The 27,327-nt window shown below is 45.2% G+C and overlaps 1 protein-coding gene and 1 long non-coding RNA gene across 18 annotated transcripts in view; one reads left to right on the top strand and one right to left on the bottom strand.

Annotated features, from left to right (window-relative positions):
- The first annotated feature begins 6,514 nt into the window (after nt 1–6,514).
- On the top strand, nt 6,515–14,841 carry LOC128315008 (uncharacterized). Its single transcript, XR_008297390.1, has 2 exons — nt 6,515–10,039; nt 10,571–14,841. It is a non-coding gene; the product is annotated as an uncharacterized LOC128315008 (long non-coding RNA).
- Nucleotides 11,778–27,327, bottom strand: part of ICA1 (islet cell autoantigen 1) — a 148,699-nt gene continuing 133,149 nt past the window's right edge. For 11 of the 17 annotated variants that reach the window (XM_027071954.2, XM_053220322.1, XM_027071956.2 and 8 more), the window contains exons 13-15: nt 24,152–24,421; nt 14,233–14,322; nt 11,778–12,043 (exon numbers count right to left, since the gene is read on the bottom strand). In XM_027071954.2, the coding sequence (XP_026927755.1) occupies nt 11,919–12,043; nt 14,233–14,322; nt 24,152–24,421 (485 nt within the window). In that variant the 3' untranslated portion in view covers nt 11,778–11,918. Of the gene's footprint in view, nt 12,044–14,232; nt 14,323–15,115; nt 21,636–24,151; nt 24,422–27,327 lie in introns of those variants that run through there. The other 6 variants (XM_053220319.1, XM_053220327.1, XM_053220324.1 and 3 more) reach the window with 5 other exon arrangements.

Below are 27,327 nucleotides of genomic sequence, written 5' to 3'. Positions count from 1 at the left end.
GTATGGAGAACCCTGACCCTTTCTCCTGATAGCTCCTCTAAGTCCATGACCATTGCAGCAGGTCCTGCTGGAAGACAGTCAAGGGGTAGGAAGGACAGAAGATGGTTACACCTGGGAAATGGGGCCTGTGGGGAAGTGGGGGAGAGTGCTGAGGCGAGCTTTCACAACATTCATAGGTCCTTTTGAAATATCTGATTTTTTTTTTCTGACAATGATTATGCATTCCTTTTGTAATGTTTCATAAAAGAAGTCAAGGAAGCAACTTAATCTTCTTTCTGCAATTGTTGGCATTCCTCTTCCTTCTGCTCATGCCGCCTTCTCACCAACCATCCATCATCCAGTATGTGGCAGAAAGCAGATATGACTGAACTGACTGCTTTTCATATTCCCCAACAGAAAGACAAGGTGAAAGTCAAAGAGAAGTGATCAACATGAAAATAAATGTTTAACCTCACAAGTAATCAAAGCGTGCCAATTAAAACAATTGGTTGCCTTCAAATGGTTGCTTTCAAAGATGAAAAAGAAGGGTGATATTCGGTGCTAAGGGGGTGGTGGGGATATGGTCACTCTCATATCTGGTCTTAGAAGAGTAAGTTAGTATACCTTTTTGAGCAAGAACCTGGCAGCACTTACACCAAGTGGCAAAAAGCAGGTCACAAACCAGAGTGATCTCTTGGTTTTGTAAAAATACATACATACATATATATATATATATATATGAGTTAAAAAAAAAAAGACATGAAGAATGTACAAAAATTAATAGTGGTTATGATTGGGTTGTGGATATTTGTCTTTAACATTTGCATTTATGTTTTTCTAAGTTTTCTTAGAAACGTTATAATTTGAGAGAAAATGCATGTTAATTTCCAGTTATTAAGGGAGGGGGAGAATGTAGGGAGGAAAGAAGGATATGGCAGGAAAAGATTTAGTTTTAGCGGAAATGAGCAGACCTCTTAAAATCAAGGTGGCTTGAGAAGAGGCTTGGTAGAGCAAACTCTGGTTCAGTGGAATTATCCAAATGTACGTACAGTTTCCTGCCCTTTTCACTTTCCCATTTAAAAAAAAAAAAAGGTCCCAACACCATCATACTCAGGTACATAAGATTAAATTATTTAAGCCTAGAATGGCATTTAGGGAAGTCTGGAGTTGTGGCTCAGAGGACAGAGCATTCCTTGGAGTGTGGCCCATACTAAGAGCCCTATACTCAGTTGAGATGGATTTATGAAGTGGGCACCAGAAAGCCCAGAAATCTGTCCTGTCATTTACACTTCTTGAAAATTGAAGCCTCACTTAGAAAATTGAAAAGGACCTTCTGCCCCACGCAAACTATAGAAACCTGAAAGTGGTCAAGAGACTGTTCTTGAATGTGATTCCCATTTCTCAGTACACTCTTTATTGAGGTATATTTAATCTAGTTTTACAGAGCTTGACTGAAGTGGGTGCATGTGATGGATGTTGACCAGAACTTGGATTAGAGAAGACTGGGGATCAAAGCCCTGGACAAGCTGCAGTGGATGCCTTGGCTTGAGGATCACCAGCGCAGAATTTGACTCCTGTTCGTCTTTGAATTTGTAGCTGGCATAATCCAGTGGGGCAGGAAGCAACTTGGGGATTCAGACATTTGCTTATTTCTCCTTCTTGGTAAGTGTCTCCCCCATTCACCAAACTGAGCCTCAGCCCTTTGCCATTTGTCATTTCTGTCAGCTGGCAGGCCACACCTGGTAGAACCATGTCCCTCCCGCATGTCAGAAGACAGAGGCAGTGTGGCATAGGGGACTATGGTCCAGGTCTGGCCATCAGACAAGAATGAGTGACCACTCTGTGAATCTGGGAGTCTTTCTTTGTAAAATAGCGATAATGATTATTCTTCTGCTTTTGCCATAACAAAAGAACCTAGGCTGAAGGGCCTAAATGATAGAAATGTATTTCTCACAGTTCCTGGAGGCTCAAAGTCCTAGATCAAGGTCTAGCAATATTTGGGTTTCTAGGAAGGACTTTTCTGGTTTGGAGACAGCCGCTTTGTCATGGCCTTTGACATGGTTTTTCCTCTGTCTCTTCTTCTGACACTATCCTATCGGATGAGGCCACATGCACCCTTAGGACCTCATTTTACCTTAATTACCTCCCAAAGCCCTACATGCCCCAAATCACTGGGTCATATACCTTAAAAGGATAAATGTTATGGTATATGAATTGTAATGCAAAAAATAAACTCAACATGCCAAAAAATCCTACTGTAGGATAATTAAGAGGGTGAAAGGGACTTGTGTGCACATAGCACAGTGCCTGGCATAGAGCACCCCATGGATAAAATAGTCCATGTAGGGTCAGAAAATGTGAAGGTTGTAAAGCCATAAACCTGGTTCCACAAGCCTCGAATCCTGTCTCCAACATCCTCAAGGATGTTCACTGCATGGCTCTACTTCTTCCTCTGCTGTTCACAATCTGCCCTCTGCATCTTTCCTCGCCTTCGGCAGGTGGGTCAGGCAGGCCCCACCACCCTGGCTACCATGTAAGCATCCCTCGAGTATGCCTCTGACCTTGTTCTCCCACAGACCTCCATGCCTTTCCTGTTCCCTGTGCTGCCGTGTGCCCAGCTCTCCCCGCCTGCCCACATCCAGAAGGCAAGGCCAGAAGGACATGACACTTCAGGCTTCAGCCCGGGCCCACTCCCATCTTTTCCAGGTGCTTTGTCTTTAACCATGGGCCTGGTTTATAGGGCAGAAAAACCAGCCTGTTTGGCTCCGGGCTTCCCTCACCACAGGCTGGCCACTGAAGCCCGGGATGAAGAAGCAAGGCTTTCCCTGGGGCTGGTTGTGAGGGCAGGTAACAGATGGGTAGCAGAATGCAGGTAGCAAGAGCTCGGGGCAGTGTGCTGTCCGGATTTGTTCTCTCCCTGCTAGCTTCTTCCTTTCCAGCTGGAGTCAAAGTTGCAGCTCACCCGGGATGGCAGCTCTTATTGGCAGGATAAAAATACCCCTCAGTTTGACTGCTGAGGCCCATGCATGGCCAACTCAGCCATTAAGGGCAAGGAGAGAGGAAAGAGTACGGAATGCTGGTGACTTCCCTGCAGGGAAAGGTGGCCGTTGGAGCCTCCCGCCCACTTACACGTGGATGATGCAGGCTTCTAGTGCTCAGAGGAAGTTCCAGTCACAACGGTGCCCTCTCCATCAGCATGAAACCTCTTATTAGCATGTTTCTGACTTTTATTGTGCATCGACCCCTTTGAGAATTTATGGAAGCTCTGGACCATTTCCTCAGGAAAAGAAATCCACAGAGGTGCATTTTCACACACACAAAACTACACAGCTCAGAGGATGTACAGAACTCTTGAAGCTAAGGGGTCCATAAATCCCTGGGCCAGAATAGAGTTTATAATAGGGATGAAAGAGTTTATAACACAGCCATCAGAATAGCAATGAACTGTAGGGAGATAATGGAAGCAAGGCTGTTGATATGTCAAGTGCTGTGTCCTGAGAATGCCTTCTGTTTGTGCGGGGGACAGGGGGCCAGCAGACGATGCTCTAAATGTGGTACAGACCCTTGGGGCATCACAGGTCAGGTCCAGAAATACCAGCAAGGAGACACCTCAGACCAAAATCAATAAAAGAGCTCCCTGGGAAGTGGCTGAAAAAGGAAGCTCCAGAGAAGCCCGGCCTCTGCTGATGAGGCATTTCTAAAATCAATTGCCTCCTCCTTGGGTGGCAGAAGGGTCAGGATACAGGCCCCTGTCGGGGTTGAGGGGTTTCCTGAGCACTTTTGACCAGCTTTCTATTAGGGCAAATTATAAAAACGTTACTCGCCCTGCTGTGAAGGCCCGTAGTTCCACCACTGAGATTGTTGCTGGGGGTACGTCCCAGAAGTGGGAAAAGGGCGTCTCACTGCACCCGGACAGACTCCTGAGGTGCTACAGGAGTGTCCGGCAATAGGAGTAGAGGGGAAAAGGAAGAGATGGATCAAGAGCCTGTGGAGCCTCAGAATTCAACTGAAGTCAGTCGTGTCTTCCAGGGAAGCACTGGTTCAGTGAGTATGGTCAGATGCTTGGGAACTCTACATCTTGGCATGTTGAGAACAGTGGGGCCCTCAGTCCGTTTCCTACTAGTTAATTATCAGAAGCCAGGACATAGGTATTATATTAAGACCATAAGTTCTATTTTCAGTACAAAGAGGTGCAACTGATTAAAGTCCAGATGAGTATCAGCAGCATCAGAGCAGGGATGCTCACAGCTGGCTAAGCAACCTGGACTGCTGCAGGGGTCTGGCTTCTAGCAGCAACCCCCTCCTTCACTGCGTCCTCATCTGTACTTTGTCCCCGCGGCCACCACTCGGTTCCTCAGTACTCAGGAGGCTCCCATCACTTTATAAGTAACTGTGTATTGGTCCTGTTAATTTCAGTATCTATACTTTTGTAATAGACAAATCATTTCGTATCATCCCTAGTTCAGAATCAAAGGAGGGAGAAGCCCATAAACTCTGCTCCTCTCTGGATGAAAAGTTATTCTGCCAGGCCTACCACATGGGTTTCCTGAGCTAGTCAGTTGCAACCAGGTGGTCCTGGGGCTTACAGTGTGACTTACTAGCTAAGACCATGTCCCTCCTCGCAGAATGGGAGCCGGGACTGCTTGGCAGGGGGATAGGAGTGTGACTGACAGTTTGAAGATTGCTCTCTTGTCAGTACATTCACGTGGGACTGTTCTCATGTCTCATAAGGCAGGACTGCCAATAGTACAAGACCTTAGTCTACCAAAAAGAAAACAAAATACACACACACACACACACACACACACACACACACACAAAACCCTCTTTAATACACATATATTGTTTTTTTTTTCTTTTGAACAAATTAGATTGTATTGTCCAGTTTCCAAAGTCACCTTTAAAGACCAAGAGCCTTTTTAAGGCAGAAGTAGTGGTGCTCATGAAATATTCTGTCCATACTGTGCCATCTCCTAGGCCCTTGCAGTGAGGTACGTGGCTATTTCTAGCCACTGGGTTTTGGAAGGAAGAGAAGTGTGTTTTTCTTTGGATGAAGTGTAGCATAGCCAGTGTGTGATAATGCTCCATTTCTACCTTTCCTCGCTATAGTGACCAAGAGGCTCACACATTGCATGTGATCAGCTGTATGCTGGTGACGCTTCATCAGCATAAGTCCCTGGGGGTTTGTGGAGCAGAGCTCCACTGACCCACATTAGAAACAGCATGAGTGAGGAAGGAAGAAAACTTCCTGGTTATAAGCCACTGAGATTTCTTGGTGATTGTTGCCAAAGCATAGCCTGGCCTGTCCTGACTTACTCACAGACAGATCTGGGAGACATCACAGGAGGACACCACTGTGAATAGAGTTGATCTTCTGTGGACCTTCCAGCTGATCAGACTTCCAACTCTGCAAACCTAATGAGTCTCTCTGCTTCCCTGGTTATTTTAGGGGCTCTCCTACCACATGGAAAGTACAGCATCCCTTTGTGCAAGATCCAGATTCCAATTTCTTCTTTCTCTTCTTGAACAATCATACTTATTGAGGCTTAATTTACATATGTAAAATTCATCCTGTTTAGTGTAGGGTTCCGTGGGATTCGGGTAAGTGCATATGGGAGTGTAGCCACCAATATAATTTGTAGGAGAGCTCCAACCAGTATCCACCCCCGCCCACCTCCAATTTCCTTGTGCCTCTTTGGAGTCCAGCCCTCCCCCAACCACAGCCCTTGGCAACTACTGATCTAAGGCCCATCCTTTTAGGTTTGTGTTTTCCAAAATGGCATACAAATGGAACCCACACAGTATGTAGCCTTTAAAGCAGAAAACCTTTTATTTTGGAGTACTTACAGATTGACAGAAAAGTTGCAAAGATAGTACAAAGTTCCTCACCCAGCTTCTGCTAATGTTAACATCTTACATAGCTAGAGTATTTTGACATAGTAGTCAAAATTAGGAAATTAACATTAGCACAATACTATCAACGAAACTATAGACTTTTTTTGGATTTCATCCATTTTCCCCACTAATAGTCTTTTTCTGTTCCATGATCCCAAATGGCATTTGGTCGTCATGTCTCCTTAATTTCCTCCCATCTGTGGTGGTTTCTTGGTCTTGTTTTTCATGACCTTGACACTTGTGAGCTACACTGGTCAGGCATTTTGTAGAATGTCACTCAATTTGAGTTTGTTTGATATTTTTCTTATGACTAGACCAGGTTATGAGTTTTGGAAAGAATACTACAGAGATGAAGTTCCCTGTCCATTGCATCATATCAGGGGTACATGATAGCAACATGAATCATCCTGTTGTATGGGTCAAGAGTTGCCTCCTGTTCACAGCTAAATAATATCTCACTGGATGCATGTACCACAGTTCTTCATTCTCCAGGAGAAGGATATTTAGTTCCTAGTTTTTGAAGATTATGAGTAAAGCTGCTAGTAACATTCACATAGAGGTTTTTGTGTGAACATGTATCTTTTCTTCTCTAGGGTGAATTCCTAAGCGTGGCATCGCCAGGTTGTATGGTAGGTAAGTGTGTATTTAACCTGATGTTAAACTACCAAACTTTTCCAAAGTGGTCCCACTCTGCTTTCCCCTCAACAGTGCGTAAGAGTTCTAGTTGCTCCGCATCCCAATTTCTTGGGATGGTGGTCAGTGCTCTAGGTAATGGTTCATTTAAAAAATACCATTAAGTTTGACAAGTTTTGCAGCATGTTCTTTCTGACTGGCAGGAGAACCCACTTCATTTCTCCTGGTCTCCGCACAGAATTCTATCCAAGTTTATGGAAAAATCAGGGGCAACTTATTCATTAGACTTTCTAGTCCCTTCCTACCTAACACCTTCCTCCATTCCCGTGATACTTAGGAGCAAATTAGTAAGTGATGGGAACAGAAGATGGGGCTTGGAGAGTCTCATGGAAGGTCATGGGGAGAGAGCAGCTTCCCACTCCTACTTCAGCATCCTATACCAAGCGAGTGAACTTCCGTGACATAGTGGCTACCCTGTGTGCTGCAGTGTGCAAGTGCAGGGCTACATTTTGGGGGCATCAACTCAGTCCTTGTAATGACTCCACGAGGCAGGTGATGCTACTACAGAAGATGACGAAACAAGTGCAGAGGGTTTGTAGTTACAGCTGGTGAAGCCTCAACTTGGGAGGCTTGGCCACAGATTTCTCCAGCTTCAGAACCCAAACTCTTAACATCTGCCCTACACTACTGTCTGGAAGTGCATCTCCCAAAGATGTCAAATAATTGGCCAAAAAAAGCGGGGGAGAGACAGAGAGACAGAAAGAGTTGGGAGGAGAGAAAAGATAGGGGTTCTTAAAGGAATTCTGTGTCTTTGAATTCCTTTCTTCAGCTCTAAGTTTCTAGCAAGCACCTTGAAGAAAAAGAAGCATTGGCCCAGCAGTTAGACAATGCGGGTTCTAATCCCGGTTTCTCACTAAATTATAGTTTTTCTTATATGTCCCTTGGTTTTCTCATCTGGATATCAGCAGGTTGGATGCAGAGAGCTCTGTGGTCCCTTCTGACTTCCTGGAAGTCAGCTATAGGAGAGCCACACATAGGCATCCTCACTGGGCTGCCTAGAACACCAAGCCTTCTAGTCCCAGGGCTGGCAGTGGCCTCAAAACAGACTTCTGGAAAACATTCCAGTTCTTTCAGCCACCTTGCTCCATACCCCCTGTGTCCTCAAGGTCATTCCGATGGAATCTGGAGTGGATCACCACCGCATTTTCCTGCCCAGGATCTATTCCCTATTCCTCTGGTATTAGCAGCACAGCCTTCCCTTGAGGAACCATCCTTTCTCCATCCCCAGTCCTTAAGAGTCAGGCTCCAGGGACAGGCACATGAGAAGCTGGGGATATAGCCTATTTCCCATCCCCACCCACCTTGATCCCAGTGGCTGACTGGAGACTGGGCATAGGATCCAAAGCAGGCTCAATTCCAAGACTTTGGCTGGAGATACTGGTGGCCATGTTTCCTCCTTATGAGAAGTCTGTTAGGATGAAGCAACACAGAGAGAATCAAAGCTGGGAGCTAAAGACAGGGGAATTGCCGAGAATACTACCTGACCTCTAGATCCAGCTGTGCCTGAAGCATGTGCCTGGACCTTTCAGTTACCTGAGCAAATAAATCCACCCTCATTTTTTTTGTTGTTGTTGTTTAAATAAGTCTGAGATGAGTTAGATTAGGGTTCAGTAATTATGTGGGGTTTTTTTGGAGATTTCTGCTTTTCTCATCCATATATGCCCCTTTCTAGGAGTTCCAGAATCTTTGTTTTTTGTTTTGTTTTTTTAATTTGAGGAGGAGGAGGAGGAGAGTAGTAGTAAGTAGTCGTCGTCTTGTCTTTGTCAATTCCAAAAGCCCCATGAAAGACATGGTCTAATGCAGTGTTGGGAAACACACAGCACTGTTGCCACTACCCCTGCCCCATACTTATCACAAACATCACTCATTTATCAGAATTCTTCTCAGTGCAGAATTCTTGGCAGCCAATGCCAATCACTGGAGTTGGCTCCAAGATGAAGTCTATTTTCCAACAAAGCTGAAGAGACCTGCATCACTGCACTGTGTGTGATGCCAATCAGAGGACTAGAGATGGTCTGAATCAAAGGATTAACTGCCATGGCCTGTCTGGAGGACACCAGTTGATCACAAAGACAGATGCACTTTGACATACTGGGAAAATCAATAGTGCCAATTGTTAGCCACTGCCAGGGTCGGCCCCTGAGGAGGGGTCTCTCTCGGCAGTGGTAGCTGAGAAAGGGAAGCATGGAGCTCAGCTGGCGGGCTCCTGGAGGAGAAGCATGGGCAGAAAGCATCTTGACCCAAATGGCCAGGCAGCCTCACATGACCCCTCGGGGGCCTCAGCCCTGGCCCTACACCCAATGGAAACACCTGCCACAGCATGATGGTGAGCCCGTCTACATGCCCACTGGCAACTCACGCCTCCTGGGGATGCCAACTTTGAGCAGACCACGTTTTCTTGGGCATAAGCCTCCAACAAAAAGTTCTAAGTTGGTGCCTTTCTAATTCTGAAGCTGACGGATGCTTTTCTCACTCTCACACAGCTCAAAATCAACCTGACATTTCTAAAATTACATTTTGAAGGCAAGGAATCTATAAAGTGCACCAAAGCCCATGCCAGCTGGGAGAAAAAGAAAAGAGGAAAGAGAAATGTTTCTGGCTCCCTCCCTTACATTTGAATATTCTTTATATATTGGCTGGGGCAGCTCGAGAAGGGAAGGGGCACTTGCAGACCACCTAAAACTGCAGGAAAGTTTTCAAGGAGCAGGTGCTTTCTCAATTTCCCTGAGGGTTCCAGTGCAATTGTGGTTCAGACTGGCCTGGAGACAAGGAATGAAAATGAGGGAGAAGTGAGACAGGGCGTGAAGGGGGTGGGGCACCTTTGTCTTCTTCACGCCAGAGGCAGTCCTTCCACAGGCGGCTGGCGAGGGGCCTCGAGGTGGGCCCCCAAGGAAGCCCCCTGGCTGGGCGGCACACAGGCCGCTTAAAAGAGAATAAGCCAGCAGCTGCTTCTCCTTAAACTAGAGAGGTGGCCGAGGGGGCTTTGTGCGAGCCAGGATCAAAACACGCCTATCAAGAGGGATCAAGGGCCTGGCCAAGTGGATTGCAGATGGGAATGGGAATTGAATCTTTTTTTTTTTTTTTTTAACAAAAATGTAAAGAAAATTCAGAGAGAAAATGCCTCCATGTGCAATTCTGTCCTTTCACTTGTAGCGAAGCCTGTTCAACTACCACAATCATCCTCTGCCCTTCACCCACAGATCAACTTTAAAATGCAACTAAAATGATCCATTCAACTGAGAAGAACCCCACACCCCTTCACCCCCACCCAGTACCCAGCAAGCTAGTTCCCTGAGCCTCCAGCCTGGATGGAGCAAGTCTACCCTCCTACTTCTCTGCTTCGTCTCCTTACTGCGGTTGCTGTGGGGCTCTCACGGCTGCAAACACACGTGACCCAGGAAGAAACGAGTCCTTAATCTACGTTCCACACAGGGCAGCTCCACTCAGGAATCATTAATCCCGTGCTCACAAGGTGACTCCAGAGTGCTTATTACTAGGGAGACACAGAAGATTTGGGGAAACAAGAACCCCCTTCTCTGGGGTTGCAACACCTTGGGCCAGAGGGAGATGCCTACGAATAGGCCTCAGGGGCCAGGCAGAGCACCAAGGGTGTGCTTATCATGAAACGGGGGAAGGGCAGGCAGGAGATGAGGGGTGGTTCCTCCTAGGAAAACTGTGGGCTATGCTTGAAGGAAGTGCGATCTGAGGGGCGGGTAGGGGTGTGATGGCAGCCAGGGGTAAGGGGACAGGGGCATCCCAGGGGGAGTGTGCAGCAAGCTTTTCTGTATATGTGTGGGATGAGGCGGGGAGGCTATGTGGAGTGGAGAGGGGAGGGCCTAGGGCTGTATCCCTGTATCCTCAAAGACCATGCATGCCAGGCTGAAAAGTCACCAAATGAGATTCTTACAAATGAGACTCTGTGGACAGTTTATGCCGGCCAAGACATGAGCAGAGCTGCTCCAGCCACAGAACACGCTGAGTCCCAGCCCCCTTTCGCCTTCAGGTCTCTTCTTGAGCAGTGGAGGAGGAGGAGGAGGAGGATGCCTTCCAGTCCCCCAGGGCCATCTTGCAGAGGACAGTGGCTACTGCTGGACCAGGTCCTTCCCTGAGGGCACACTGCAGAGCCAAGAAGCTGCACTCCTGTGTTGGGGGAAGTGGCCAAAAGAGACCCTTCCAAAGCCAGAGACTGAGGCTACAAGAATGCAGCAGAGGCCAGCTGGGCAGAGAGGACCAATTCCAGGATAATCATCAACGCTACTCCTCTCAGGGCCACTGGCTCACTGACAGGGGTGTGTGGCCTCTCAGCATACCACAGGTGACACAGGGAGGGGAGGAGAGGTGCCAGCCCTGGGGACTCAACACCCATGAAGTGTCTGAACCACTTACATGCCCACATGCAAAACTTGTTCCTATCTCTCCCCAAGCCAACAAAAGTCCATGCCTTCCTCTCCTGCACTGTATGTGGGATGCATGGGATCTCATCAGTAGTTTCATGCAGTTGGGGCTCGTCTTTGTTCTCCTCATCTGTCCCTTTCCAGCCTCAACGTCCATGGTACCTCCCCACTGAGTCCCCACAACAGACTCTCTTAACGTGCTTTTGCATGTCAAATATCTCTGCCATTTAATTAAAAAAACAAAAAACAAAAAACAAAAACAGTTAATATCACAAAGGACTCCAGAAATACATGCTTTTGAATTCCAGCCACAGAGAAGACAAGAGGAGACACTGGCATCTGCAGATATGGCTGCTTTCCATAAGAAAGGTTCGTGCAGTGAGACCAGCCCAGCTCCTCAGCCCATGTGAGAACACATACCCCACCACACAAGGGCTGAGGGACAGTGTCTTTGGTTGGCTGGGGCTTCATCCAGAGCTCATTGGAAGGTGGCGTGGCAAGAAGGGGAAGTCTTCCTGCAGCCCCCTTACGAGGGCGACAAAGGCAGGGAGTACATGAGGAGGCATTTAAGCTTTGCTAGCCTCCTGCCGCCTCTTAGGCTACAGGACTCGTTACTGCAACCTAATACAGAATAGGTTGATGATTTGAACTTGGATCTCACAGTAGCCCAGTGACACATCAGCAGCCATAATGCGGACGTCAGCAGGAGAGTGGCCAGCTGGAAAATTGCTCCTAGACAATCGTGTATTGTTAGATCCACATAGAGAATACATTCAAACCCTTTATACCAAATAAGAGTAAATAATTATACCAATATAAACAGGGCCTCTGACCCTTTCATTTTATTAAAATGGCACGTAAATATGAAAACAGCATACTGATCACTTCATACGTCTGCGTGTCCCCAGGTGTGTGGCCGAGCAGTGGCACGAGGGCTCCCTCCGAGAGGCTGCAGAATCATGCATTGAGCAATTCATGTTCTTTATCGGTTTTCCCAACAGCATCAGGATTTGACAGTGGGTCGAGGTCAGCAAAGAGGCTGAACCAGGCAGTCAGGTCCGAGGAGGCAGCCTTGGCAGGTTCTGGGGAGAGAACAGGCAACATGAATACACGTACCTTCCAAAGGCCCACCTCTGCCATGCTGCATACAGGTGGGTCCAGGCTCGTCTGGAAAAGGGAGGATACTACTCAGACGAATCCTATTACATTCTGTCTCTAAAACTAGCTAGGGGATTCCACATCTCCCTGTTGGCTATCGGAGAAACATTTCTAAACCATGGCCTGAAGCTCAGTGAAGAACAAGCCCAGTGTTAATCCACACCTGCACCCCCATCCCAGCGGATGGCACGGCCCAACAAGTTGCCTAAAACCTCAGATGGTGCTGCTTCAACGCAAGTAGGAAATATCACTGTGATTTCAGAAATCGAATGAATGGCTGAGGATGCATGGTGCCTTCCAGTGTCCACTGGAGGAATCTTTTCGAATCTGCTGGGTCAAGGGAATTATGATGGTCACTCTTTTCAGGCTTTAGGGCATCAGGCTGAGAGGAGGGTTTCTCCTTTCTCAGGGTCACTGCCCTCATCCACCATCTCCTGTTAGAGGGAGGAGGCCTTTGACATGCCTCCCTTCCTCCCCCCTCACACCCCTCCCACTTCACCATCTATGGATGCTCCCTTCAGCTGTTCTTTAACTGAACCACCCGCCCTAACTTCCCGAATGCCACAATTACAGAGCCAAATTATTTTCCAGATGAGAGTATTTTCAAAAGAGTGCCTCATGCAAGTGATTTCTACACAAGTTGGGGCCTCTTTATATAAATCATTCCACATGAGGATCAAAGTTCATTGGCTTGGACGACCCAGGCTTTTTTCCCCTTCCCCAACAGGTGGGGGTATCAAAAGCACGAAGAAAACGTCTGACAGGTTATCCTTCTAGCTGAGAGCAACAAGGAATGTGCTTGCCATCTGGCTGAAAGAGTCTCGGAAAATACTGGTGGGACAGGCTGCTACAAGGTTATGCCAGAGGAACAGGACAGTGGTTATGGGCTTATCCTACAGCAACAAGGCCTTTGGTCTTTTCACGAAAATGGCACTGAAATGTTAAGATAAGGTGCCAATCATGGTATAGTTCTGATTCCTGTCTTTTGTTTTTCCCCATAATCTCTCATAGGTATATTACTTTATCATGAGATAACACATCCGTTACAGAGATAAAATGACTACAAGCAATGCTCACTGGCAAGAGGCAAGTTATTGTGTAACATTAATCGATCTCCATGTACAATCAACCTGCAGAACACTTGGCTTAGTTTGATACGATAAACTGAGACCCAAGAGATCTCAGTATAGGTTGGTTGGGGAGTGGAGTGGGGAATAATTTTTAAAAAGGGAGTAACCAACTCAACGTTTAGTCATGTAGGAGTCCACACAGCAAACCGTATGGGGCAAGACTGATTTAAAGAGGATTAGCCATCTCGATTCTTGATAGGGAATATCAAGATCTCTTAAAGAGATCTCCAGCAAAAATACACTACATCACTACATCCACTTCCTCTTTTCCTCCTAACCTCCCAAAGGTGTAGGGCGGCCTCAGAGGGTAGCTGTGGCCTTGCTAGGAGGAGTCAGGTGACTGTACTTTGGTGCAGCCCTCACCTTCCCTAGACCTCTACTGCCAGAGTTTGGGAAACCAGGTGCAACTGTTTGCACAATACCTACAAGAACATCCTGGGAATGCTTCTGGATGATAAAGACACTCCCTGCAACTTCCTGTGGTTAACACGGAAAGTGGGTGATGACCAAAGGAAGAGAGAGACAGCTGCAAATACAGAGATCTTCAGTCAAGCACAGGTTCTCTTTGGGGACCTATCTCAGAAAAGAACAGTCCCACGAGCTTGAAAGGCCCTCCTCTGACAGCTAAGTAAACCTGGCTCTTTGTTAGGTGGAGGCAATGGTAGTTTCAGTAAAAGACAGCAAACTTCACTGGCCTTTCCTACCTTGCTGGAACCATTCAACCTTGGGCAGCACACAATCACATGGGGAGAGGTTATTTGGTTCCTCCTCCTTTGGTTTAATAAGGGGAATTATTAGTTGGGACACTGGGCCAGAATAAAAGAACATAATTCCTAGGATCATGCAAAACTCTCCACCCTTGTAGCCCATGCTTTGTACCCTAGGTGCTCAAATAGAAATTAGTAAAGAAAAGACAGAAAATAGTGTTAGGCTAGTTGAAAGGAAGGCAATTGTCATTTCCAGGGAATAAAACACTATATTACCTTTCATTGCTGGGCTGTTGTCATTTGGACTGCTTGCCTGTGGTGCTGGCCATGGAGTAGGAGGAGGATTGACATTGTTCTCTGACCAGCCTAATATTCAAAACCAGAGGTTGTTAGGTCGAGGGAAGAACAGGCACACTGCCCTACCAGGCACTGGGCACACACACGGTCTCACCCATAGTGGCCTCCAAAGAAAGGGAAAAGGGTGACAAGACCCTTCTGCCATGTTCTTCATACCTGGGGTATATTTTATGGGACAGTAGGTATGTGTGTGTGTGTGTGTATATATATATATATACACATATATATATATATGTATATATATATATAATCATACCTAATTCATAAGTATGGAAAATTAGGGAAAAAATTGATTTTGAAAAAAAAATTGTGAAATTGTTAACGTTGAAACATTTTTTTTTTTTTTTAGCTCTATGCCCACTTTTCTTCTCAAGTAACATCATTTCATGGTCACACCAAAGATTATCCATAGCATTCCAAGGAAATCAAGTGCCTTGTTTTTCTGTCATAAATGGAGAAAGCTTAAAAAAAATGAACAATAGTAAATATAGTGATATAACTAATAAACTGTGGGTCTTCTCCACTTCATTATGATCCAGCTGATTTATTTTGTATCCAGCTAATCTGAGAAGTTTAGTTAATACAGATAAATAAATGGTAGTCTAGTCCAAGTTTATGAGGGGAAAGAAAGCCCCCTCCCCCAACTTGCTGCCATGTCCTTACAATGGCACTTGGCTTGTGTAACCCAACATTCTGTAATGCCCCCTGTGCTCTTCCTGCTTCTAATGTGAACTTAACATCCGGCAGTCCTGCTTGGGGAGAGGCACACCTAGTTTCCCTAGATGTTTTGGCATGGCTAGATGTTTTGGCATGGCTCACATTTAATTTAGAACTTTACCATATACTCTTTTGCACATCTGCTTTAATTCTTGGTATGTTTAAGTCCTGTCTTCTTAGTGAGAGAAGAAATTCCTTCTTCAATGTGCTCCAAAATACCTAATACAGCATAGGAAGGTGTTTGTGGACTAAGTCCATTCTTGATTCTCACCATGAAACACAGACCATCAGATGATGTATCACTGTCGGGTCCATCATTGTTAAAATTGTATCCTTTTACTGGGATGCTCTGCTTACAGTGTTTTCTCTAGAAAAGGTTTTGTCTCCTATAAGGCCCTCATAAGACAACATGTTTGGATGGCACAGTTCAGCTGGGGCAGTGAAACCAATTTCTGGAGCAAGAAAAGTCAATGCGTATATGCCACAAAAATGATAGCATTTAATGCTGCTTATTTCCCCTGCCACTAGTCTAAGATGTGTAATAGGAGATGTCATTAGCAACTCTTACTCTGTTTATTAGTTTGCATTTTTGTGTCACCTCCTAGAGTTGTGAGCCTCTTGGAGATAGGACCATGTATTAATCATCTTTACATCCTGTACTGTGCTGCCTGGCACACAATGGCTGTTGAATTAGGATAAACTATTAGAGAATAGTCTTAAACCATAAGAAGTACACTTATAAAGCATTATTTTAAGATACAGCAAAGCAATGCTTGGCATAGTAGATGCTATAATACTCACTGGCTGAATTATTTCATTTTAGGCAAGTGGCATACAGACTTCTCCGAGAAGACTAACCAATGACAAATGAAACAGGAGGCCTTTGACCTATTTATTGGTTCTAAAACAATGCAAACATATAGAGGGTTTTTAAAAGTATTATTATTCATTGGAAAGGTACTTGAATATGTAGTTAACATAATTCATAAGCCACCAAAAGCACCAGATTTTGAGGGAGCTTTCTAGGATAATGGAAATGTTCTAACACTGGACTATAGTGTTAATTGCACAATATAAATTTACCAGAAATCCTTGAACCATTCTTTTACAATGGCTGGTTTTTATGGTATGTAAATTACAGTTCAAAAAAGGCAGTTTTAAAAAACGACCAGTATTCAGTGTAATCCAGGAGTAACACAACCTCCCTAGTTCCTAGATAACTGGCCCATGAGTATTCCTTTTAAACGCAAATCACATAAAACAGTGGCAAATGTGGAAAGTTAAAATTGTGATTCCGTAAGTATACCAAATAAAGCTGAAAGAGGTAGAATGTAACTGGGTGACTTTTACCCTTTTCCCCTACAATCCTCTCCCCAACACCAAATGTACTCAAGACCCACCTGTGCTCAGCAGAGCCCACGGACCCTTCCCAGCACCCCCAGCAAGCCTGGCCTTAACCTCTTAGAGTAGTGGTTCTCAAAGTGTGGTGCCCACACCAGCAGCATGGGTATCACCTGTAAGCTGGCTAGAAATGCAAGTTCCCAGGGCCAACCCTGACCCAGTGAATCAGAATCCCTAGGGGTAGAGCCCAGGAAACTGTTTTAACAACTCCCCAGTGATTCTAAGTGCAAGTTTGGGAAGCACTGTTATAGGCGGTCTCCAAGGAGGCTGCACAAGGGTCACTGTCTCCATCAGGATCAGGTCATCTTGGTTGAGGCCAGAGCCAGACAAAGGCAGAGGCTCTCCTAGGAAACAGAGGGGTCTGTCTCAGAACCCTACTTCCTCAGGTCCTGCAGCTTTAAGCTCTTCAGTTCTGTCAAGCTCTCTGAGTTCAAGGAGATCCACACATTCAGAGAGAACCTGAACCAACCCAGAGCAAAGCCAAATCAGAGGTACAGAAGTCAACCCTCCCTGGTCTCTATATGCTATTCGATACAGTGGGAACTCAATGAGATAATTTTTCGCATTTCAAAAATATGCACAAAAGTCATTTTTTTTAAATGGCTGCAGAGAACACTCGAAAAGCGAGGCAGGTTGGAAGCATTGTATTTTTTAGAGTATAAAATGGAACACATTCCTAAAGAAGGCAGAAATAAATCTACATGTCAAAACCAAGCTCCCCTCACTTTATGTAATGGGCATGTTCCCGAAAAGTTATAAATAAATAAAATGTCTGTATATCAAATCATATTTTAAAAGTACCAGAAATATAAATCATTTTTCAAGCCTATTGGATTATAATGGCATATTCCTTTATAAAGACAATACATGTCTGTTAATTGGATTCATTTGTAACTGTGGGTTTTGAAATATTGCTCACCTAAACACTCATGATCATACAGGCAACATCTAGAATCTATGGATTTGGGGCTTCTCTGGAGCAGAGGAAACGAAGGACGATGAGTCTGATGACATCCCCTCATTGGAGTCTAAGATGATGGGGACAACATACCTCAGAGTTTTCACAAAGACACAGGCTGTCCCTATTCTCTTGTCCCACAGTGTGGAGCAGAAGCAACAGCCAGTCTGCCAAGTCATATTGTTCCCTCAGAACAGCTATTAAGCAGAAGTCTAACGCACTTATGTGCACGAGGGGGAGAAAATAGTATGGCTGGGACACTGGCTAAAACAGAAAGAAAAGAAAATATAAACTCAGCTGCAATGTCACCCTCACTCATATCACTTTGGGAATTATTTAGGGGAGGGGTGCAATGAGGGTAATTATGGATCGAATGCCAAGCCAGATTTCAAATGTCTTGGCTTCTGTCAGGAAAAAAAAAATGCTATTTAAAGAGAACTTCGTGTAGCTAATATTCCTGTAATTGCCATCAACTCTTCTCTAGTTGGTGTTAGCTAGCTGAGGCGTTTTTAACATGAAGGTGTGGCTAGAAAGATGTCTCCCCATGTCAGAGTAATTGTGTCAGGAGAGGGTGGTGAAGGGTGGGGGCCGCAGAGCAAGAGCTGAGAGCTCTGTGAGCAAAATGATTATCCTAGCTCACAGTTCCTTTGATATGTCAACTGTGCTACCCATTTGCAGGAAACACATATAAAATTTTATTGGAGCAATCCTGCCCCCTTTACTTACATAAGGGAAAATATAAATCAGCCAGAAATAACACTGGCCAGCTAGAGCAGCAAGTGAAGCCAAAATAACACCATCCAGAGGAGCACTTTACCATGAATGTAATTTCACTAGCTGGGAGAGCAAAAGCCCAGGCTGGGTTGATGATCATAGCGTGGGGGGCTCTGGGGTGGGGTTGGCAGGGAAAGGGAAAGTGGGAACACCACAGCCATGGTGGCCAAGCACCACCCAGCCATCCATATTTCCCGTACTGAGCCCCAGTTTCCATCTCTGCAAAGGGTGGGTAAAAATTCCTGCCTCGTAGGTGGTTGTTGTTGAATAAGATAGGATCTTGTAGGTGAAACGAGAGAGAAGAGAGGCTAGAGAGCAGGCCATCAATAAATCTAAGCTGAATCGAATTTTAGTCCAGCTCAGCAAGCACAAGGAACAACCCCTGAGATTAGCTGAGGGTTGTTTTCTTTTAATCTAGTGATTCAATGTCTGCTGCTCTCTCCCTCCCTTCTTGTCATCCCTCCATCCACCCAGTCTTTTTTGAACATCTACTGTATTCCAGGCACTCAGCCATGTTCTGGAAATATGATGGTGAGCAACACAAACATGGGCCCTGCCCATGACAACCAAAAGCAAGAGACAGAAAATTAGACCAATCTTAAAATGATGTGAGAGAATGGGAATGAGTGAGTATACCGGGTGCAAAGGGAATGGAGGCAGAAACATCTAACCTGGACTGCTGGGAGGAAGAGGAAGTCATGGAAGGCTCTGTGTATGAAATGACATTGAAGCTGAGAACCAGAAGGATGAGAACTTAACCAGGGAAAGCAAGCATCATGGGTGTGTAGGTGGGTGACGTGCTCTAAGGAGGAGCGAGAATGCGTACCAGAGCCCAGTGGTGGGTAGAGCCAGGCTCACTCAAGTTCGATATGGCTGGAGTCCAGCTTACTGACATAATACATGTTTCTCCAACAAAACAATGTTGTTAAGTCATGCTAAGTAAAGGTGTGGGAAGTGTAGGCAGCAGTGGGACTGGGGTCAGGTCCTAAAGGAACTTGTAAGCCAACCTGAGGAGTTGAGAAATTATATAAATGATGGATATAAAACTCCAACAACTTGGCAAGTCACAAGACCTGTGTGGGAATCCCTGATTTCCTCATATACTAAATGGGGGTGGAATAGATGGTCATCAAGGCCATGGAAGCATGGATTAAAGGAGGCACTTAAATTCTGCACATATCCAAGACCTACAGATGCTCCTCAACAAGCTGCTTCTTTGATGGAACAAAAATTCCACTGGCTCATGTTGAAAGTACCCACACTGCATTAAACTCTAACTGCACACCACAGTCTTCTCCTTCATATCCTTTGAGCCCCAGAAATACGTTATCTGGAACCAGGCTAAGCCAGGAATGGCAAGAGGCGAGCTCAGTTTGAGGAAAGGTGAATTTGAGATAATGCAAAGCTTGGCATTACATTAGCCTTAAATAGAAACCCACCCAGATGGCAATAGCACCTAGGCATGGTATAAAACAAAAGACTATCCAGAAGGAACACAGGGCTGTACATTTGTGAGAATGTGGAACAAAACTCCTAACTTTGGTTTGCAGAATCCTAAATCACAAGATGTCCTGGTGCATTTATTTTGAGCAGATGGTAGTCTTTTCAGTATCAGTGTCTATTTCTAAATTAAATTTGGGATATTGGTGGAGAATGGAGAAGAATGTCAAATGAGGCTTATCAGCCTCACCTCATCTCTACCTTGGGCAACCCACTCTGGCTAGCTCTCTTTCTACTCCCTTTAAGAGGCCTTAGGAAGGCACTATTTTCTCCTCCCTGTATGACACAGGAAATTCCAGCCCCTATTATGCTGGTAACTTCAGAAACTCTTAGAAATCCTACATAAAATTAACTCCTCTTTCAAATGTTCAGCCCAACTTAATCCTAAATGTAAGTTGCTTTGTTTGGCTCTCCCAGAGCTTGAAGTTGAAGTGGGGAGCAGAGGAAAATGCAATTGTTATCTTACTAAATCCCCCTTCCTTTCTGCTCCCCAGAGCACAGGGGAATGGATGAGGAAAGAGGACAAAGAAAGGAGGGAAGGAGGCAGAGGAAGATGGGGAGATAAGGAGGGGAGAAGACAGAAGAGGTGAAGGAGAAGGGAGGAGGGGAGAGTGGGAGGGAAATGCAGCCTGTGGAAGAGCAGAGTTTGCTGCCCCCCAAGCCTGGAGCATTCCCGAAGTTCTCATGACACTCTGACCCTGAGGATGCAGCCCCACTTGGACCTCACAGAGAACCAGGACAGCGGTGGTTGAGACTGAGCAGGAATGCGCTTCAGGGAAGATGTGGGTGGCTGCTAGCACAGGCGAAGATTCTATAGACAATCTCGATTTCAAATATTCTATTCTGGAACATCATCTGATTTTTGTGGTTAACAGGGACCCTGCCTCCCCACATGCACATTCCTCCTTCATGGCAACCACCTGTCCTTGGTCTGTGTGTGTGTCCAGGAAACCCAGGGCCAGGCTAATCATATTATAAGTCCTGCTCCTCTGGAAGCATCCACGGAGAGGCCTGAAGGAACCCACTGAGGAGTCACATTTGCCATCAAAGACTTGGTACAGAGAGGCAGCCAGAAGGGAAAGGTGAAAGGCACAGACTCTGGAGGCAGATGGCTCAGGTTCACTATCTCTCTCTCTCCTATCAGATGTATGATCTCAGGCAAATTACGTAGCTGCTCTGTTCCTCAGTTTCCTGGGCTCTATGATGGAGATGATGATAGTACCTGACTAGGAAGGGTGTGGTGAGGATTAGGTTACGTCAACTCTCTACCACTGCTTCTTTCACTAAGCCAACATGCCAATGGGCCTTTGTACTCCATGTTGTGTTTGACTTTTCAGTTGTTTATTTAATTTGGGTTTTGAGATGATCTGGATAATCAGGGGAAGCAGTTCCAATACGAGGTGTCAGAAGTTTAACAGTTACTTAGATGCTTTTGCAATTCATGTATATAGATGCATTTTCTAGACGATGGACGTAATAAAAAAAAATCTACAGCCAATATTCATCTTTTCCTCTTTTTTAGGGTGAAAGTCCTCATAAAAGCATAGACTGTGGTTGTAACTGGATTACATGATCAATCATCAAAGCAGGGGGGCTGTTCTTTATTTGTACCACATCTGTTTTGAAGGTTCCTTGAATTCAGGCAGCACCAGTGGTGGAATTCTGGGAGTACCTGCTGGGAGTCCATAGGTGTGAGAGAGGCTGAATGAGCTTCCTCTTTCAAACACTTAGGTGCCATTTTTTTTTTTTTCTGTCATTTTAAGTTCCGTAGACATTCAATTGATGGCTGTTGGCATGCAAAGGCAACAGGATAACTCAGAGGTTACAAAACAACTCCTTTAACATTGGTCTTCATAGAACACCAGCAGAGAAAAGGAAACTTTTAGCAGCCAGGATGATCCCTTTAAATGGTAAATCAGATCATACCCATTGTTGGTCCAAGATGCTGTGATGGTTCCCAATTTCACTTGGGCTAAAAAAAAAAAAGGCCCAGGTTGTTCCAAAGGCTAGGACGCCCTGTGTGGCCTAGCTTCTGCCTCCCTGCCTCACTCAGACCACAGTGCTCTTCCTGCAGACCCTTGGGCATGCCAGGGGTGTCCTCCCTTGGGCAATGGCACATGGGTTCCCTCTGTCTGCATCTCCACATACCCGATTGTCTCATCTCCTGCAAATCTGCTCAGATCTCATCTTAATAAGAATCCTATTTAGTTCTACAGCCTGACCTACCCTGCTCTCCACCTAACAGTCTCTATCCCCTGGTTCTAGCTTTCCTTTCCCTCATCATACCAATCACTTTCTAACCCACTATGTGATTTTTCTTTATTATGTTTATTGTTCATTACCTCTTCTTCATTAGAATGTTAGTTCCAGGAAGGCAGAAGCCTTGTCTGTTATGTTTTCAGATGAATCCCCAGTGCCTGGCACCTAGAAGGACCCAATCAATCTCTGTTGAATGAGAAACTTGCTAAAAGCTAGTAGGGTGGCAACATAAAGTTAGATTTTGCTTCCTTGAGAAATAATGGCCTGCCTTGGTAGTAGTACCTCTCTACCAGTATAAGAAGACCTCTTTCCAAAATGAGCTTGCATTTTTCACTGTCAGAACACCTCCCTCCTTTTTTTTAATTTAATTTTTTGAGAGAAACAGAGACAGTGTGAGTGGGGGAATGGCAGAGAGAGGGAGAGAGACACTCCCAAGCAGGCTCCACGCTGCCAGGGCAGAGTCCAACACGGGGCTCGATCCCACAAAACTGTGAGATCATGACCCGAGACAAAACCAAGAGTCAGACACTCAAATGACTGAGCCACGCAGGTGCCCCAGAACACCTCCCTTCTTAGACCCAAGTGTGCTTTTGTGCTGTTTCCTTGGACTTGGGACAAGGCTAAAGTGCCAAGTCCATGGCCACTGCTCTGGTCGTAGCTGTCAGGCATAGTTCCAGGGCTGTGGCCCCTGAGCTGAGATCTTCTCACCCTGCCTGCTCAGGAAAAAGGCATGGAGCTCTGACTTCTCAGCTGTCATTGGGGGCCACTCACAAGTGAATGACACTCAGCCACCCCAGCTAAGTGAGAGCACTGCCACCACCATTCCTCTGGGCATCAGGGGCCCTAGTGTCTCCACAGCTGGGGGCCCGAATCGGGTTCATCCTGCAGCACAGCTGGAGAGTCTCCAGCAGCCCCAAGATCTGAGAGGTAGATCCTGGCTCTGGGCTTCCAGCTCTCCCACAGCTTGTTGGCACCTCCCCCGCAGGTGGGTGGGGGTGAAACTCAAGTCACTGGTGCTCATCTGGGGCTCCAGCGAAAGAGATGGCGAAACCCAGAGGTGAAACTCAGGGTGTAGTATTTTTGGATTCCATGTATCTCTCCTATCTCTAACTCTGTTACTGAAAAAAAAAAAAAAATGACATGGCTACAAAATGAGACTCTCAGAAGAAGATAAAAGGAATCGTGTATTTCATTTAAAAAAAAAAAAAGAGGGAACACCTTTTTTTGGTCTTGCCCACCAACTCTTGCTGTGTCCATGATCTCATCTCCAAAGACCTGAGGTTTTTTTTTAATAGCTCATAATTACTTAATCATTCCAGTTCTGCTGTTTGTTCTCAGCTTTAAGTGCCAGATAAACACTTATTAAGGAGATAGCCTAAATTCATGGAAAAACCAAAACAACTTGAGAACTTCTTAATAGTGATTCCTGTCTTACAATTAAAGCGACATGAAAGGAGGAAAACGGTGTCGAAATACTAGAAAATAGTCTCCTTCCCAAGGTGTGTTTAGAAACTCAAACTTTAAAATTTCAATTTCAATCTGATTTTAATTTTGCCCTCTAAATCAATGCGCTCCTCATGCTGGCAGTTCTCAACCAGTGTGCTGCCCTGCACCCTGACCAATGTTGCCAGCCACAGATGATCAGTGTGGAAACTGTATTTCGTCTGTGGCCAAGGCACATGGGGCTGCTGAGCCCCATGGTTTAGGCAGAACAGGAGCAGCTGAACTGACAGCATCCTCAGCGTTGTAGTGAGCCAGGATGGAAAGACAGCAAGAAGCAAGATAAAATTCAATGTGCAAAGAGTTAAGAAGCCCAGCGTGGTGTTACTTGGCACCTAGAAAGACGACATGTCTACAGAAACGTGGAGAACTGGCTAGGCAGAATTGGCCAAAGCCAATAGGGTCACAACTGCGAAGATTCTCTAAGGTATGCCCTGCAAAAATCTAAAATGAGAGCAAGACTGTAAGATTGAGAGCCACCTCTCTAACCTGGCATTAAAAGGAAACATGAACATGATGAGAAAATTATGAAAAGCAAGAAAATTATGAGAAGCAACCTATCTTAAAGCTGGGATAGGACTCTGAGATTTCAACTAAAAAGACACTGGATATAAAATAAAACCCAGAAAACATGAAAAAAAGACAAAGAAGGTAGAAAGAGGCTTTTGGATTAAAAATAAAGAACGAGCACACAACAACAAACCCTGTTTCAATCCCCGTGGTACGTACCTTGGAGTGAGGCCTGTAAGTCTTTCATGTTTTGGTCTAAAAGCTGTGAAGGAAGGAATCCTGAGCCTGCCTGGGGTCTGGGGTCTGGCTCTCCGGCGGCCACAGTGGGCACTGGCTCCTTCGGCCGGCCATCTCCAAACACGGCAGCCCACTCTTTGCTGAACTCACCCTCGTCCAGGGAGGAAGCATTGAAGATCTCACTCAACAGAAGCAGGTCATCTTTGTCAGCACCCTCGGGTTCTAGGGTCCCCGCCACTGGGCCCAGGCAAGCTGATCAAAGTAACAGAGCACAAAACACATCACCACCCAGCACCCAAGCTTTTGGGAGCAAACACAGGGGGTGGCTGGGATGGAGCACACTGGGTGATGGCTACATTTAAGAAAAAGTTTATCAAACCATAAATGATTCTCATCATAGTCTCTCTTAAATTCCAGAATTCAATTTCTAGTCCCACTGTCACTCATACCCCTTCCTCCAAAGCAAGTCCAGTTTCTGGGCATCAGTAGGATTTCCATTAAAAACTCTAGGGTTTTGTTCTTTTCTTAATATAAAAGCAAATTTACCACCAAAACATTTCTCAGACAGGAAACAAAGCCAGGATTGAAGGCATGTGGGAGGTTTTCATTCCTTGTTTGTATAGCTTCCCAAATCTTTTCACACAACAAGCCCTAAAGCCACAGCCACCACACCCTGCAGGAGTCTGCCCTGTCAACCACAATGGGGAGAGGACACTTGCCACGCCTTGGGCAGGAACAGAGGATGTCAGGAAGTCCAACAATGACCAAGGAAGGCCTCTTGCTTCCTTTCTCCTTTGCTGCAACTAAATGCAACCCACCTCGAGGCTTTGCCAGAGCAGAGGAAAGGTGGGTCTGGTTTGCCTGAGGGCAGCAGTGAAAGAATGACAGGAAAACGGCAAATTATGGAACCACCTAGAGAAGGCCAGAGACACAGTCCCTGGAGGGTTGGAATGAGAACCAGACCAGAGGGTAAGCCCCGAGGCCATTCTTTACTTGCTGTGTGACTATAGCAAGACCCTTAGCTCTTCTGGGTCTCTTGTTTTTTTCACCTGTAAAATGGTAATATTAATAATGCCCACCTCAAAGCATTATCAGGAAGATGAAAGGAAATACACCTTTAAATCTCATTGCTTGTCCACAAGGGAGACTTTAAAGAAGAGATTCATTCTCATAATATGAACACTGACAAAACACTTAACAGGGAATACAAATAGAACGGGGGCATCACTAGCCAGAAATCCTACAAGACCTTTCACTGGGTTTTCTACATATTTTGAACACCAAAGACTGATGGTCTTACTAACTGTGGCTTTGCTGTGGTACCTAGTTGCCACATGGGAACTGCAAACATAAGTCACGAAGAGAAGGAATAATCGTGATTTGTATTTTATGAGCTATACTGCAATTCTGATACTGTCATATTAAGTGAGATTAACAGGTTTTCCTCAAATATATGAGACAATTAGCAAGTGAAGGCTTTTAAAAAAAATACATAAAGCTTATCTGTCAGCTTAACTGGATCTACTTTCAACCACACTTTATATAAAGGAGTTCTGACTGAGAGGACTTCTGATGTGCTAAGCAGACTGGCTATAAATCCAGGAAGGGAGGAGTCCAGTCACTCTCTTATCACTGTGGTTTAAAAATAGTAGCAAAATATGGCTTTAATTGGACAACTGTCTAAGTATTCTTATTGTTTGTGTTATCACAGAAATTTGCACTGGACTTAGCTTGTAGGTGGGTGGTGAGAAGACAAGGGAAATGGCATTTTAGTAAATAGGCTTGCGAGACAGTTCTTTAGAAGGAGGGTGGGCAGCCAGGACCCACCTTGACCTGTGCATGGTGGAAAGGCAGGTGGGTAGGGTAGGACAGCCCATATTTGTGAATGCAGGCAGAAAGCATGGCTGTGTCCATTAACATACACCTCGCTAGGCATCCTCCCTCCTTTTGGCTCTCAATCTCGCTTGATGTCAACTCTTTTTACATATGTTAACTTCACAAATCTCCATACATTCTACTTTCATTTGGGACTGGAATATCCAAACCTTTTCTCCTGGTTTACTTTCTGGCCTGACTGAAACCAGCTGATTGCGGAACCAAACCTGTTTTACTGGAACCAATTCAAATCAAAGAGCAGACTCTAGAGGAAGGGATGACTTTAGATAAGCACTGGAAGTTATGCATATTCTTCCTGAAGTCACTTTACAGCCCTCTGCTAAGTCAAACCCTGACTACTCTTTGATTTGAATTAACATCATCAATTTATTTGAATTGACATTTGATTTGACATCATCAAGATGTCAACCCAGGGAAGATCATGACTAACATTAGCAACAATAAATAATAAATGTTAAGCCTTCCAAAAAATAACCAGAAACTGGGGAAGCTTCATCTTTAACTATTTAGGTTGTGTGTGACAGTTTTGAGTGGACTTCTGTGGGTTTTGTTAACTTGGCATCCCTTCCCTCTTCCTCTTCAGTTTTCCCTTTCTGGAAACACCTTCTCCACCAGATCCTGGTGAATACTACATAAAGTGCCTCACCACCCCTCATCTAGACTGGCCAGAGTCCTTCATTTCTCAGGCCATGGAGACTGGCTCAGGGATGAGCACATGCCAGAGGCTTCGCTGAGTTTGGTATATGGAAGGGGGAAGGAGGAGGGTGTCTTTCTCAGACTCCAGGTTCTAAAGATACAGTTTTGAGGCTCCCAGGAATGAGAGAGCCTGACATAGAACAACACAGTATCAAGAGTTGGAAACAGAATCTTGACAACACTGTCTAAGCTCTGCATCCAGCCTCATTTGAGGCCAGTCCACCACTGTATGTCCTCAGTTACATGGACCAATACCCAATATGTTCTTTTCTTTTTAATTTTAAAGTTAAACTACTTAGAGAAGGGTTTCTATTACTTCCAACCAAAAGATTCCTCACCAATATTGTATCCTGTCAAATTCAACTTCACTGACAATAATGAGAAAAGGACCCATGGCAGGATGATACTATCTAGAGCTATTTCTTAACAGAAATTTACTTGGAGATCTACCACTGAATTTGGGCTATTAGTGTCCTGGTTATTTAACAGTTAAAGTGGGCTGCACAGTGGACATTTCTCTAAGAGAACTTATTACTTCACTAAAAGCAACGAAACTGGCACTGACT

Source organism: Acinonyx jubatus, chromosome A2 (assembly GCF_027475565.1).
Source record: "Acinonyx jubatus isolate Ajub_Pintada_27869175 chromosome A2, VMU_Ajub_asm_v1.0, whole genome shotgun sequence".
NCBI lineage: Eukaryota > Metazoa > Chordata > Mammalia > Carnivora > Felidae > Acinonyx > Acinonyx jubatus.
The sequence above is the reverse complement of the archived record's forward strand: the minus strand, read 5'-3'. Positions and strand labels throughout refer to the sequence as shown.